At 40.1% G+C, this 16,025-nt stretch overlaps 1 protein-coding gene across 4 annotated transcripts in view; it reads left to right on the forward strand.

Annotated features, from left to right (window-relative positions):
• Positions 1-4,595: 4,595 nt before the first annotated feature.
• The window catches only part of SEC24D (SEC24 homolog D, COPII coat complex component), a 41,886-nt gene continuing 30,456 nt past the window's right edge, over positions 4,596-16,025 (forward strand). For 2 of the 4 annotated variants that reach the window (XM_053976291.1, XM_053976294.1), the window contains exons 1-7: positions 4,681-4,801; positions 7,818-8,000; positions 8,873-8,999; positions 10,364-10,512; positions 11,867-12,139; positions 12,879-13,000; positions 15,689-15,800. In XM_053976291.1, coding sequence (XP_053832266.1) covers positions 7,862-8,000; positions 8,873-8,999; positions 10,364-10,512; positions 11,867-12,139; positions 12,879-13,000; positions 15,689-15,800 — 922 coding nt within the window. In that variant the 5' untranslated portion in view covers positions 4,681-4,801; positions 7,818-7,861. Of the gene's footprint in view, positions 4,638-4,680; positions 4,802-7,796; positions 8,001-8,872; positions 9,000-10,363; positions 10,513-11,866; positions 12,140-12,878; positions 13,001-15,688; positions 15,801-16,025 lie in introns of those variants that run through there. The other 2 variants (XM_053976293.1, XM_053976292.1) reach the window with 2 other exon arrangements.

The following is a 16,025-nucleotide window of genomic DNA, read 5'->3' on the forward strand; positions in this document are numbered from 1 at the left end:
TGTTGATTTCATTAAAAAACCGGAATAGCAACAGTCAGTGAGAGTAAGCAGAGGAATCTCACAGCTTGCAGATATTGGGAAATCGAGAGGCTTGAACTAGCCAGAAAGTATTTTTTGGGAGAAAACAGCCACAGTCATTTTTCTAAAGCACATTTGCTTTTGTGACATGTGGCTTGCATAGAACTTACCACATGTGGACCATAAAAATTTTTATAAAAATTTCTGGTTTAATGAGTTTCAGGGAAAGAAAGTGGTTTTAGCTAAAAGAGGACCAACTTAACAAGAGATCAGGACCTTGGCTTTAAGGCAAGTGCACTGTTCTCAAGACCCAGAGTCTCTCCTTAGCAAATTAAGTACTCTTTTACTTGCATATCATTTTTCATGCCTAAATAGAATTTTTTGCTTTGCAGATATTACAGCAAACTCTACCAACAGTCTCTGAGATAGGCAGTGAATGCCCTCTGTGCTGGTTGACTTTTGTCCTCTGGGGTAGTTAGGGAGCATGGAGACAACAGGGGCAGTCATTGTGGACTTCCCAGTTGCCAGTCATGTTGAAAAGGATTGGGGCAGAGAAAGAGTGAAGCACTCCCAGTCCTCCCATTCTCTGCAAAATTCAGCCATTTCTAGGGTGAAACAATGCAGCTGCTCTAAAGCTTACCAGCAACCAACAAAACATCCCAGTTCACAGCAGGGAATAGAATATATAATTAGTCTAAATGAATTTGCACATGAATTCAGACAAACAGAATACAAGTTTATGAATTGGAATTGGAATTGGATTCACACTTCTTCTCATCTAAAAATACTTGGGAAACTTTAATGAGCACAAGGTGCCAGGACATCTTTATGGGAAACAGCTTGTGGGGTAGCACAGCTTTACATCACTGCGGAGTGGGAGGTCAGCACTCAGCAGAAGGAAGAAGGGAGATTAACTGGCATGATCCCTGTGCTCAGCAATCCCCAATGGCTTCCCAGTGGCTTCCTTGACTGGCCAGGACCCACTATGGTTCTGGGTGCTCTGATCCACAGCCTGAGTTACCTTAGTGAACAAAAACCCCACAAACCAGTAAGGAATTATTCTTCCTTTATTGTGCCCTAAGCTGAAGGGTGATAGTGGACAGCCCCTGTAGGAAGTATCTATTAACATGGGGTACTTAAAATATACAGCAGTGAAAGCATGCCCAGGATTTTAACATTCCTGTATTGTTTGCCCTGAACAACAACACCTACAGACATCAGTCTGGTATTCTGAAAACCCTTGGATGTTTTCATTCCCTATAAGGCAGTGTTTAAAGGGTAAACTCCAATAATATTTTTAATTGTCTTTGAGACTGTTGAATCAAAATATCAGAATTTACTTCTGCTATACCCTCTTTCAGGTTTCTACTGTGCTTAGCTTTGTATATTAGAAATGTAGCTGAGTCACAACACCGATGTGCTTCTTCTTACAGTAGTGTTCTAATTCCTGAAATATTACATATTTTCTTTTTTTTCATATAGCATTTTCGAGTCTGATACACGATATTTTGAGAGGACCATAATCCCTTCAAAATTTTATTGTTTTTTTTATACCGAAGTCCTTGCCTTCATTTTAATCAAATAATATTTTAAAATATAATTTCCATTTTTCTTGTAAAGCACTTTACACTGAGCTGTAAGCTGGTTTTCATAGACCTTATATATACAGTAGGAAAAGCATTAAAGAAGATTTTAATGACTATATGTAAGCAAGATAAGAAAACAAAGTAATTTTTTAATGTAAATAGCTCTTAAGACCCTTCTGATGTGCAAAAGCAAGACTGTAGCTTGTCTGAAGGACATACAAATGAAACAAAAGAAGAAAAACAGTTTCAACAAAAAGAAGCACCTTTTAAAATGCACCTTCAATCCTTGGAGTTTTATGAGCTATTCCTTGTGATGAAATAATCTTTTCTTTAAAGAATATACCAAATATTGCCCACATCTTCCCCTAGGGAAAGGTTTGTTCTGATTCTTCCTGGCACCTTGTAGCAATGCTGTATTTTAAGGACATCCAGTAACTGAACAGGTTAGGATAGGGTTTAAGTTTCCTGGAACCACACATACATTGTCTTAATGGGATGTGCTATGAGATAAAAGACAGCAGATCTGCATGGTTTGCTCAACAGAGGCTTTAATAGACCTTTGGTAGTAATTTCTGGGAACGGTCCAATCTCAAATAATTTGAAAAATAATAATGACTAAAAACCAATAATGGCCTCTGAAAGATTTGAGCTAGCCTTCTGTAGAGTCTGTATACTCCAAAGTAGGTCTGAAATGTATGAAATCACAGTCATTTTCAGCAGCATTGCATAGGTACCACTACAGGATAAATTTTCCAACCTAATTGATTCTGTTAAGAAAGGTAATTTAACCTACAAGATCATCATTGCTGGCAATGATGGAGAACAAACCAGTCTGATTCTCAGATTTTATGGTACGGTTTAATTAAAATGATTTAATACAATTACTTACAGTAGTTTAGCAATGCTGCATTCTCATTTTTGTGAAATTACATTCCAGACCTATAACACACTTTAATTTTTAATGATGTTTCCATGTTTCTGAAGTCAAAAACCTTAACTCTAAGTGTTATAGGTGAAAACAGTAGATAAATCCTACTTGTAGTTCCAAACATCTAGACTGTGACATGCTGCATGCCTTTTGTCTCAGTGTGCCAGGCTAAAGGACAACAGGAGCATCCTTGAAAAAAAGAGGCATCTTGATCCATTTCCAGAGTGGCCCTGAATTAAGGGAAGAACTGCCAATGCCATGGTTTCTCCTTGCTATCTTTTGCTAATCTCATGTTTCAGTTTCACTGGAGCTGATTTCAGGGAGGAGAAATCTGATAGTAAGTATTCGGTGGCCAAGTAAGTCCATGGTTCCTCAGTGCTGAGTTATCCACAGCTGCTTACTCTTAATAGCTCAGAGTGAGACACAGCAGGACTGGTGGGACAGTGGCTGCCTGTCTCCCTGGCAAAACAGGGAATGTCCAAACTTAAACCTGTTGTTTTCCTCAGTGGCGTGGTATTTCAGAAGAGTTTTTGCATAACTTTAATGTGTCTGTTATAACCAGGAAAACAGATAGGGGTAAGGGGTGAAACTACAGCACAGCAATGATAAAAGGCATTGGTTTGCATCCTGCTTATGAAAGAGCCACTGATACCCTGCAGCCAAAACCACATCCAGTTTAACCGATGCTTGTCACCTCGGGGATGAAATTTTCCATTCTGATTAGACAGTTGGGAGAGATTTGAAAGGTTTTAGACTTCCCCTGATATATCCAACAGTATTGGCTCTGATAACACATAGAAAAACAGCTTATATTATTGAGTGGTGAATCCAGCTCTGGTTAGCAAGAATAAGACAGGTCAAGCCTTGTTCTTGCCTGCTCTGTGCTTCTTGTTGAAGTTTCGATGTAGTTTTTTATGTAAAGGATGCCAGTGTGTATCTTCATTATGACATCTGTTTCAAAGGCCCTGGGGTTTTTTCAGGATTTTTTGTACAGTAATGAATGCTTTGGACAGTTTGTTTTGAGCTCACAGCCATTACTGAGGTATAGCTCTAGGTAAAACTGTTTAGTACTTTCAGAAGACTTAATAAGGCTGTAGAATAAGGATAAGAAATTCTTGTGATTCTTGGGGCTGCCCTGTGCAGGGCCAGGAGTTAGATTTTGATGATCTTTGTGGGTCCCTTCTAATTCAGGATATTCTATGATTCTGTGATTCTTCGATTGATTGCTTTTTTTCATCTGCCAGTCTCCTTTCATTTTACTTTAACACAATTATGTTTATTTGTGATCAGGAAGAAAAGTAACTTTACAAATACATCTTCCTCATGTTACTTCCAATCTCTCTCATGTTACTCCCATGTTTCTACTTTGTTAATTAGAAAAACATTACCTATCGTATAACCAAGGCAGCATTTTAAAATGCACTTGAACAGTAATTAAAACCAGAGTATGCAAACAGGTAAAGTACCTGCATCATATTTCACTGGAAATATTCAGGTGGCATAATTTTACATACAGATATGCAAGATATATATGTGTAAAATGTAGTTGTAAATATACATATATACATCTTCGACCAGGCAGCTGGTGACAGGATGAGAGGATACAGACTTAAACTGCTCCAGGGGTGGTTTAGGTTGGACATGAGGAAGAATTTCTCACAGAATGGATAATTAGACATTGGGATGGGCTGCCCGGGGAGGCGGTAGAGTCACCGTCCCTGGAGGCGTTTCAGGAAAACCTGGACGTGGCACTAAGGGACATGGTTTAGTTGACGTGGTTGTGTTCGGTCATAGGTCGGACTCCATGACTTCAGAGGTCTTTTCCAACCTAATTGATTCCGTGATTCTGTTTGTCAAGCACATAAAAAGGAAAAAAAAGCATCCCTTTTGAACGACAGCTCCGTGTTTGGCGCGGGACCTATCCTTCGGCGCGAAAGGAAGCACTGTCCCACAGTGACCGCGCCGGGCTGCCTTTCGCCCCCGCCCGGGAGGGCACGGCCCGACCGCGGGCGCGGCTTCGCCGCCCGCACTGCGCAGGCGCGGCCCGCGCGGGCCGCCTCAGACGTGGCACTCGAGCGCGTGAGGCAGCGGGTGCGCGGCCGTAGGTAACGGTCCCAACCGGCACCTCCGGCTGAGGCGGCAGCGCGGGGACAGCGCGGGCAGCGGCGGGGCGGGCACGGGGCGGCGGCCGCCCTCAGCAGCGTGGAGCCCGGGAACTGCGCCCGGCGGCAAGCAGCCGGCGGCGCAGCCCGGCCCCGGGCAGGCACAGGTACTGCCGCGGGGCGGGTGGCTCCGAGCTGGAGGCCGGACCTGTTGCGAGCTTACGGCGGCTTAAAACTTGTAGGCGATGGGGATAGAAAAGTTACGTGCATAAAAAGGTGTAGTAAAGCTTGGCAGGCTTGGCAGTGAACGGGGAAAAAATTAGATTTTGCTTTCATAGCTTGGTTCGCAATGTGTTACCGGAAAACAGCCCTGAAATAGGTGTGTGTCTGTGTTGCATGCTATGTGTGCGTGTAGCGATTTTCCTTCCATTCTGCGTGTGTGAGCCCGTGAGGATAAAGGTACTCACTCCCGAGACTGGTTACCAAATTGACACTGCAGCGTGCCATGGAATGGACAGCACCTCTGCCTAGATGACGTGTTGGAGAGCATAGTGTATCCGAAGAAATATATCCGCAGTTTATACTTCTCCTTCAGGGAGCCAAGGACTCGAGTCTGTTTCTGTTTCTGTTGTGCTACTTCTGCTTCCATGCACATAGTTAACTTCTCATCTTCACAGAGGCACCAGAGAGCTGCATAGGTGCAGCGATCCTCTGAAAAAGATGACAGCCTATTTGGTAATAGAGGTCATTTAAATTCTGCAGCTGTTCCTCAGTGTTAGTGTTGTTCCCCAGGTTATGGGATATAAGGTAAACTAGTGTTGAGACAGGGAGAAAAAAGTTTTTATGACCTTCTGTATGAACTCTTTTCATAGTGTGGTGGTGCATCCACACTCTCCCCTACAGTGTAATTTCTGAAATGCTCGTAATCCTTCAGGCACCCTTAAAACACTCATTTGTGATAGTTGGTATATATACCTATCCTGAGAAGGGATTAAATATCCTTGGTGCTAAATAGAATCTGGAACTGTGTTGAAGAACTTGTATTATTTTATTTGTGGTTAGAGCTCCTGTCTCACTTCAGCACAACCTCTGTATGTTTATACTGTCTGTGGGAAGTTTGACGTGGCAAGATTATTTTTTTTTTGTGTGTGTGTGTGAGTAAGCTGTGGAGGAAGTAGTTTCCTCTGAATGCTCTTGCAGCTTAAGGTGTTGGTTGTTGCAGCTACCTCTAAGTGAAAATCTCTTCCTTGTTATAGATATAAAGTATGTATATTTCTGTCCTGGTGTGTAGGTAATTTAATGCTGATTTAGTGTCTTTTGGAACCACTAAAACTGACTGCCACATCTTTTCTAATGGAGGTGGGGGAGGGAAGAAGGTACAAGTGGCAGCAGCAAGCCTCTGATTAAACGTCTTTCTTTCTTCTCCCTGTGTTGACCTTGTTAACCAATAAATAGGAGAAAACTCCATAGGATTAACTCCTGGAAGCAGTTAACCAATGCTACTGAGAAATCTTGTGCTGCATTGAAGAGTGTGGAGAGGGCCAGGCCCTGTACACAACTCAGAGGGATTTCTTGTCTGATGTGGATGATCAGTAAAACTGTTGAGGTTTTTTTCTAAAGAAATATCTCTTTAATTTGGGAAGCCTAGGAATGGGCTTTCTGGTAGGGATAACTTTTCTCTACTGACATGTGCCAGCACAGCATAAATTTATCTGTGTGTTCTTGGAGCTCTAATTTTGAGGTGCCTTTGTGTGTGCTTCTGAAGCACAAGTAGTGTTTTCATCCAGTTTCCATGCTTAAAGATGACTCCATGGCTTGAGCTTAAGAATGCGAAGTACAGGTGGTTGGGAAAGCTATTTCAGAGGAACTTAATACCTGAAATGCTAATTTATGTTGTGTAGTTCTTTGGGGATGCCTGGCTTATGTGCTTGAGATGCTTGTTCAGTCAGGGTTTGAATTCTTAACATTTCTCATAACAGTTTAATTTGAGCCTCAAGAAAGTGAAATTCTGTTATTGTTAAATTTAATCTGCTATCAGAATGGAAGCTCTCACATGGAAAAGAGGAATCTTTTCTAGGCTGCAGAGTGTACAACTTTAATAACTTTTCAGATCCCTTGATGGCAAGGGCACTGTATCTGAAAACTAATCTGGTGAAATACAATAATATGGTTTGTCAATGCAGGATTCTTCAGATGTTTTGCTTCTAAAAATGATGGCAGTTACCAGGGCACTCTTTCCTGAAAGTTTTCTAAAATGTTGCTCTGTCCTGTTAAACAAAATCTGACTACAGGAAAGAAATTACATATCTTGTAAATGCTCTCATCATTAGAAAACTCTGAATTGCTGTCTGTCAAATTTTGGGGTTTGCTTGTTTCATTTATTTAACAACAACAGGATCAAGATGTGAAGCTTATGGAGAAGATGCCTGATAACAACAAGGGCAACATACAGTGCAGTTGAGGCCATACTGCCTCAACTCTCTCTTGTAGAATATCTTGTGCTTAGCTTTGGCACACTGGGGAGTTCTGGAGTAAAAAGGCTGCTCAGGCCTGAGCCAGTAATGTAGAAGACAACCAGAATTAGGAACTCTCTCTATCCTGTGTTTTATTCTCTGTTTCACCAGCATCAAAAGCAAGGAGTCTTCCATCACTTGCTTGGAGTTTGGTTGATGCAGGTTTGTAAAAGGTTTGGTGGAAAACTGGTGTCGTATTCCACACCTCCTCTAAAATAAGGTGTGCTAGCACAGGAGAAGTAGTTGCTAGGGGGAGTTTGCAGCTCTGGTCACTCTGCCTTTCCTGATTTTTCAGTGAATTCTGTGTTCTTTGGGATGGCTGGGATTTGGGGAGCAGGATTTGCCATATATTTTCCATGTGTAGTGGAAGTCAAGGCTCACCTAGTAAAAGGAATAGTTTGTGACTTTCCTTTGAGAGTTTTTTCCATCTGCACATCCATTGCTTACAGTTCTCTCTGTGAGCTTGGGAGAGGTGAATCCCATTTAAATGCAACATGTGGTAATGCTGAGGAAACTAAGCTATCAAGCAAAACCAATATTTGCCCCTGACTTCAGGTAATTTTTTACCTTGACATGTGTCTTTTTATCTTTCTTGGAGAGAATACAAGTCACAGCCTTTTAAAATGCACAGAGTGATAAATAGTAGCAGGTGTCATTTTCCTTTTTGCAGATTCCTGTAGAGGACACAATACTTGGAATGAGAAGATTACCATCATGAGTCAACAAGGTTATGTTGCAGCTCCTCCATATTCCCAATCCCAGCCAGGAATAGGAGGTTTTGGACCACCCAATTCTCCAATTCATTATGGACATTATGGGGACCCTAACTCTTCATACTCAGCACCTCAACCAGGTATTATTTTGGCTTAAAATTTGTTTTCAGAGTCTACCTTTCTATATTGGTGTTTTGCATCTCTTTCTACCTTGTGTAAATTTTACACTGATACTGCAACAGGAAACAGAAAAAAAATACCCAGTTTCTCTAAAACTTATTAAAGACAGTAGGAGTTGTGTTACTCTAATCAAATGCTGAATATAATCAGAATTCTGATAGAAATGGTTGTTGTAATAGACCTATTCGAAAATTTGGGTTGAGTACTGGTTTTCATACCAGATGATTTTTTTTACATTAGAATAATTTAAAGGAAAAATAGTTCAAGAAATACAGTTTGAAATGCTGTTCATTCAACACTGCTATTTACATAAATGACAGTTTCTTCACAGTCACTATAGTAGATCTGAATTAGGAACAGTTTTCAGCACAGGAGAGCAGGTGCTACATATGGAAGCTCATTTTGTTTTTACTTTAACAAGTTGTTTTAAGTTTTCATTCTTACCTTGGTCTCTGAAATCAAAGGGACCTCTTGTTTCTACCTTGAAATATAACTGGGTGACAGGGCATTATCACTGCCCCAGACTGGCAATTGCTGTGTCTGTTCATTTTTCTTACTGTCCCTCTTGGGTTCTTTGCTGGAAAGTTATCAACTGCTATTTGTTTCCTTTTTACTCTTAGTTTTTCATATCTGCTTTTGTAACTGATTCAGAAATCTGTGCTTTCAACAGAATCACTGAGATTGGAAGGGACCTCTGGTCCAACCCCTCTGCTTAAGCAGGGTGACCCAAAGCTGTTATTCTTAATGCTAGAGCAGAGCTGCACAGCTGCATTTCTTGCCCATCTTGTTCTTTCTTACATGGTTTTACAGAAAAGTGCTTAATCTTTTGCAGGTGTGTTGAAATCAACTGTGCCTTTTGGATCTCCAGCTCCTGTTGGGCCTCCACCACCTGGTGCACAGCAATTCAGCCAGACCAGTTTCCAGAATGGGTCTGGAACAGCAGGACAGCAGCCACACAGGTGACTGGAAAGGATCAACACCTGACATCTGAGCTGTTTGACCTCTGTTACCTCTCTGTGAAAGAGGCAGGAATGGCGAGAAAAAGGGGACAGGTGAAAGTTGTAGAAAGAAATCTTTGCAAAAAGGTTGTATGAGGGGATAGCCAAGCTTTATTACACAATATTTTTGTTGCAGGTAAAGTGAGTCAATATGCAGCTCTTTTATTTAATTCTGTCAAATATTAGTTATTTTCCACATTTCCCAGGAGTGGCAAAATTAGTTTGTGTACCCATAGCTCCTTCAGTTTTAGTGAACTTGACACCATTTAACAACATTCTTCTTGTAGTTGATTGAAATCTTAATCTCCTTCTGTGGTTCTTAGTTTTTATGTCGTTATTTCATTTTCACTGTGGGAATGAGGACCCAAAAAGACTGGTGATCAGTTGTTCAAGATGATGTACTCTTGCATATGGAGAGGTGGTGGTTGTCCTGAAGATGAAAAAACAAGGTGAATAGAGTCAGGTTGACATGACCTAGCAAAATACCAATTCTTTTCCATAGCTTCCCATCATTGCTCTGACAGCTGTGCATCTCCTGTTCTTCACGTGATCTTGGTTTTTTCCCAAAATTGCTCAGAGCTGCTGTTCTAGGCCAGGAAGTATCTAGACAAAAATTTCAAGTAAAGTTCTACTTCTCTTGAAATAGCGGGGCTCATCCTCAGTTTTACAAGGGGTCACAGGAAAATACATGTTGATTGTCTCTGGGACATAGCCTGGGATCTTATTTTACCAGAGTGAAACAGTCTGGTAGAAAATGCCTTTGTAAGCCATGTGTGTGTTACTGTTTTCTTTTCTTTGGTTATTTTCCTTGCATTCACATTTTCCATATCTGATAATCATGAAGTTTTTCTCTACCCGCATCTTCTTTCCTCTACTACAGAGGACTCCTCAAAAATTTCTCATTTCCTTTTCTTCTTTTCACAGATTTTACTCCTAATCTTCTTCATCATCCCTGGTAGGGAGTCTTTCTTTATAAGCTTGGAAAGGGGATAGAGTGCTGTGATACGTTCAGAAGCCTGTGTTTCTTAATCTTCAGGCTTATAGTTATTACTGCTCGCACTTTGCCATGGCATACTCACTCTACTTTGCTTCTGACAAGTGTGCAAACATGGACTGCCTGTTTTTATTAAACAAGTGTGCAGTCTCTCTGTCCTTTGTGTATTTTAATACAAGTGTACATTTTCTGAGCAGAATGTGGGCATACTCCATTAGGGTTTTGTCCTAATTAATTGTTTCAGCACCGTCATAAGGAGGTATGAAATCTTCAAGAGTTATGATTGTTTGATGTAATTTTTTTGCATAACTGCACTGATTTTTTCCTTTAGGTTTCAAGGCCCTTCACCTCCAAGTAACACAGGACCTTCCTATCCTCCCTACAGTCATCAGTCCCAAGCAGCCTTCCCAAATACTGCACCTGCTTCCTCTACAGCACAACTTGCTGACCAGCTCAACAGCATGCAGATAAATAGCTATGGTAATTGGGTTTATCCGATTGACTTATTCTCAGTTAAAGCATTAGGACTATGATAATTAAAAACTTATTGAACTTCTGTATAAACAGAAAATGAGACCTTTGACCACCATCATTGGCTTAAGTTCTTAGCATTTTTTTATCTCATCCAGTTCCTTAAATTAGTAGTATTGGGTTAATTCTGAATTGCTGTTTGACAGACCTTCCATAAAATTCAGATATCCCATCAGTCATTTCTCAAAATACTTAGTGCACGTGTCAGTAACAGCCAAGGCGTGAGCAATAGTATGCAGACAGGGTTTAATTTTTCTCAACTTCTTATGGTTTCTCTAGTTACAAAGCTATTTTCTTTTTTTTTGTCTAAACATTTTTGGGTTTTAATCTAAATTTATCTGTATTTATTTTGATGTTATACCATCTCAGACCTAGGCCATGAAGATGTGATCTTGTGATGCTGCTATGTAAATGACTTCCAACCACGAATGCCAATATGTATTTAAATTATGCAAAATATTTTATATAAACAATTTAAAAACAATTATGTAAAATACAGTGTTCTCATGTTATGTACTGGGAGGCTTGTATTTTGCATGTAAAGATTTTTTTCAGTTTACATGTATGACAGAAGATGTATTTCAGTGTTTGTATATGAACACGTTGCTTCTTTTGCTTCAAACCTAGTATTGGTTAGTCTTCTAGCTCTCTTTAAAATTGTTTTGTCTTTGGGGGAAAATCTGATTTAAAAATGTAGGTTTTGTAATGTAGTAAGTGTTTATGGATTGTAAGTCTCAAAAAACCTCTCTTTCCAGAGTCCTCTTAATTCTAATTGAAATCTGGATCTTATAAACAACAAACAATTCCTTGCCAGTGTGTACAAAATAATTCCCACATGTTTCATTTTTAGTATCAAGTGGATTTATTTTCCATCAAACCTGTAATGGTGGAATACAAATAGCAGACTAACAAAAACATGCCACATATGATAAATGGATTATTGAGGAAAAAGAATGTTGTTTCACGTTCCGAAATGAAGTAGTATTTTGAAAGCTGAATGATCTATGTGTGTTCTAGAGAAGAACTGTCAAACTGTGGCTTCTCTCACTCTTTCCCCATCTACCCCAGTTGTAGGGTTTTATTGCAAATAGAGCCAAAAGAAATAAAATTACTGAATCAGCTGAGACTTAAACCATGATTTGTCATGTGATCAGACACACAGATTCCCATAAGGCAGCACTGTCAGTATGGGATCCAATATTGCCTCTATGCTATACAAATGTATAGAGCAGAACCAGAGCACCTTTGACACAGGTTTGTTAGGTTGTCATTTCTGACTCACTTGATGTTGTTTCTTGCTCAGGTCCTGGCACTGCTCCAAGCTCTGGCGTGTCTCCCAGGCATCCAGTGGCTTTCCAGGGCCCACAACTGCTGCCCCCAGCCCAGCAGCAGATGGATTTGCCACCTGCACCACAGCTGTCTCCTCCACCAGCAAATAGTGTTAATGGCCTTTGTGCTCAGCCAGCATTGCCTGCTATGGCCAGGCAGGGTGGAATCCCTGGACCTGTCCCTCCAAATCCTAACTTGCAACACCTTCCGGGACAGCCTCCAGGGCCTGGATATCATCCTCAGCAAGGTAGGGAGGGATGTTTGTTATGTGGTTGAAAACAGAGTGTGCAGGCACAATCACTGGTGGAACTGTGTCCATTCATTATTGAATCTTCAGCTGACTGGGAAACATGAAATCTGAGTTCTCTTTCTGTAGAAGGGAAGAATGTACATTGTCAGTCAGTACACTTGAGACAGGCTCTGCTTTTTCTGACAAGTTTAGCACTCTGTTGAGACTGTAACAAGAAAAAGAAGATTAATTTGGATCAGAAACAGGATTAGTGATTAGTAATTGGTGAAGACACAACATACTACAGGAAGGGGTTTTTCTTACACTCTGTAAATGTATAGGCTGCTTTCTTGTCTTGTAGTACTGTCATAAGCAGCTTTCAAAAATGCTTTGCTATAGCAATAATGGATTGCTAAAAGGCAATCAATGATATCGGTTTGCTTTGACTGATGTTAGTGGAGAGATTCTCAGTGACGTAATGGCCTGGCGTGAGTAGCTGTGGTAATCTCTACTAACTGTCCTACTTGACATAAACCTGAAAACTTTGGAGCCAAAGTTGTCACATCTGATGTTGTTCTTACTTTCTGAAAACACAAACTAAAACCAAACTGAGCCACAGAAATGTATTTCTTTTAGTAGATGAAAACAGAGGGGAAGGAGGAGTTGCACTTAGCTGAGTAAGAATTAATTGCAGGCAGAAGTTGATTGATAATGGAACTTAAATACTTCAAATGAATTGTCATTTGTAACACTGCAGGAAACTATGGTCCTCAGATGGCAGCATCTCAATTGTCCTATCCTGCCATGTTTCCTGGTGGTCCAGCACAGCTCTCAGGCCCACCGCAGAAGAAGCTTGATCCTGACTCTATTCCAAGCCCAGTAAGTACCGTGGCTCTAGTTTTTTATAAATGTAACTTCCTGCTCATTTAAGATAAAGGAATGACAAATGCTAACATTGTGTTCATTTTAGCTGGTGGGGTTTTTCATAACATACTTTGGCATTTACATGGCTTGGTTCTCAAAATACCTTCTAGTTCTTGCAGTTTCTAATTAATGCAGTTTTGTACTCTGTGCTGTCAGTTTTGGATCAATTAGTGTATGAAATTAGTTTGAGTACTGAAGAGGCTTTGTAACTTCATCTAACATGGGACGCTCATACATGAGTATATCCCAAATACTTTATAGGAAATACTTTACTAGGAATTCTCAACAGGATTCCTTAATGAGACAGTGGCCAGTACTGTCTGAAGAACTACTTGTGTTCACTGTAGCTTATAATCTTTCCTTTTCACTCTGAAAAGTTTGAAGGCTTGAACTTAGTAACAGACACCAAAAGTAGGATTTGTACACAATACATGTACATGAACTCTGGAAGTGCAGTTCTGGCAACGCTGAGAAGTCACATGCTCAGAAGCCACTTCACCTTTTAATTTCAAGAGTGTATCAGGCAACTAGAATTATTTGCCTGAGCCATCCTTCCAGTTGCTGTAACCTTGTAAAGATTTCAGTAGCCTGGAGTATACTTGATGCTTAAGCTTCATGCAGGCTGAAGAGTCTCAGCTGTTGAACATGCACTGGTAGGACAGTGTCTCTTCTTAGGATGGTGCTAGAGAAAAGAAGGTTATGGTTGCATCCATCTTCCTGAAATAAAGTAGTGTAATTGGTTTGCAAAGAAAGGGCTGCCCAGGCACAGGCAGCATTTAACTTCTTTATTGGAAACAGCTGATGGAAATAGAAAGCAATAGTGTGCCAAACTCATGGAGAAAATGTTCTGGTGCCCACACTTAAAGTGGTTCTGGCAATCATCTGGACAGGTCAAAAGGTCCTCAGAGAGTCAGAATTTTTTAAGCAGCTTAAACCTACAACTTTCTATTTAAAAAAATGTTTTCACCACTGCACAGCAGGCTAGTCTGGGTGAAGGAATCTTACACTTTTTGCTGAGGCTGGTTTGCTGTACAGGAGAAATATTTCTGCAAAAGCTTCACACTGTCTAGTATGAAACTGTCTTGCTTCTTTAAATTGGGGTATTCTTTTGTTCTTCTAGAAAAGATTTTTTTACCCAGTGATGAATTTGATGCAAACCCCCCCCCCCACTCCCGTAACTTTGGAAAAATACTTGTTGATAATCCCTTAGGGGTTAATATAACAACTGCTGTTGCCTCATTAAAGGCAATTTTAAACTGAAAAGCATTGTGTAAAAAAAACCCTGAATCAAGTGTCTGAATAAATAATAAATACCCTTAAGTCAGTCTTTCTTAGTGTTTCAGTGCAATGCTTTTTACAGATAAAATGATCTTGTCTAATTAAAAAAAAAAAAAGGCAGAGAGAGAAGGAGGTCTGGCATGAAAACATGGGCTGATGTCTTGTTTCAATTATGCACACAGTATAAGCAGCCTACAACAGCAGTGTTAAAATAGGTTAAAAGGTTTGTTTAAGCCTTACAGAGAGGATTAGAATGAATATTTAAAAGAAACATGATCTGGGTCAACATCTGTAAAGGACAAAAAGCTAATTCAGAATGAGGAATAAGAATGATCACATGTATTTCTGTTGTTATATTTACATTATATAATTATAGTAGTGTTGCCAGATAAATTTACTTCTCATCTGTAGCCATTGTTGATTTATATTTCTCTTATATATGTTAGAGGCTGATACGTACCCTGACAACATCTATGAAAACTCGCATCTGGACTTTCTCAACAATTTCCAAGAACAATGATATATTTAGGTCAGTTAGTTGCAGAATACCATGGCACATTGATCCTTTGCAGAGCTAAGTCTCAGAGTGGTTTGCTTTCTTCAGCCAGTGGACTTTTTAAAGCAAAACCTTTTTCCTTCTAATTGCAAGAGTTAGCTATAGGTACACAAGCCAAGGGGGCAGGGAAAAGTAAGCAGAAGATATAACAAGCTCTCTGAGGAATGTCTTTTATATTTAAATTGCAGTACAGAAAACTTTATTGATGAAAAAAAAAATATAGGCCCCGGACTATTTTCAGTGTGTTAGGAAATACCTCTTGGATGTTGATCAGTAGACTTCATGCAACTAATTTAGTTTTTGGTCTCTGTTTGCTTTCCAACAGAGGCTTCTGAAGTTCCCTAGCTATTATTAGAAGTTCATGAGCAGTGTAAAGACACAATTCCATGAGGTACCAGCAGCAGTGGCAAAGCCAGTTTGAGAAATTCCCTGTCTCATTCCTCTTCCCTCCCACAGCTGTTTGGCTGCACTCTAAACCAGGTTGCTGAGGAAAGATGAGGAATGATGGATCAGTGACTGGATTTCTGGTGTGGAACAAAATACAGCTTTATATAACTTTGGTTATATCCTGAAAAGTGTCAACCTTAAACCTGAGTGAGGGATCGTGCGGAAGTAACAGTGAGCAGCGTATGGGAAAGGAATTTGGACAGCAAAGTCAGCTGCATGAATATGTCATGACATTATATTATAAATTGTTATAAATTAGGCTTCAACCAAAGTCTTCTTTAGTGTACATCTTAGCCTGTTCATGAGTGTAGCTGAATGCATGACTTACCTTCCTCATACTGTTCTTGCTTCTTATTCATCAGATTCAAGTAATTGAGAATGATAAGGCTGCCAGGGGAGGGCAGGTCTATGCCACAAACACAAGAGGACAGGTTCCTCCCCTCGTCACCACCAGCTGCGTCATCCAGGATCAAGGTAACTGTCCTTGTTACTGCTTTGGGAGTCTTTCTAGGGGAATTCTAATATAATTAAATAAAACAAAGACTAAATTCTCAGATTTCTCATCTGAAAATTATGGTATTTACTCTAAATTGTACATGAAATTGCAAACTTCCTTTGAACAGGAAAAAAAGAGGGGAGGAGGGAAGTGGGAGTTGAGTTCTTACACGTTGGCTTAATACCTCCTCTACCCTTCCTGGC

The sequence above is a fragment of the Vidua macroura genome, chromosome 4 (assembly GCF_024509145.1).
Source record: "Vidua macroura isolate BioBank_ID:100142 chromosome 4, ASM2450914v1, whole genome shotgun sequence".
In the NCBI taxonomy this organism is placed as follows: Eukaryota; Metazoa; Chordata; class Aves; order Passeriformes; family Viduidae; genus Vidua; species Vidua macroura.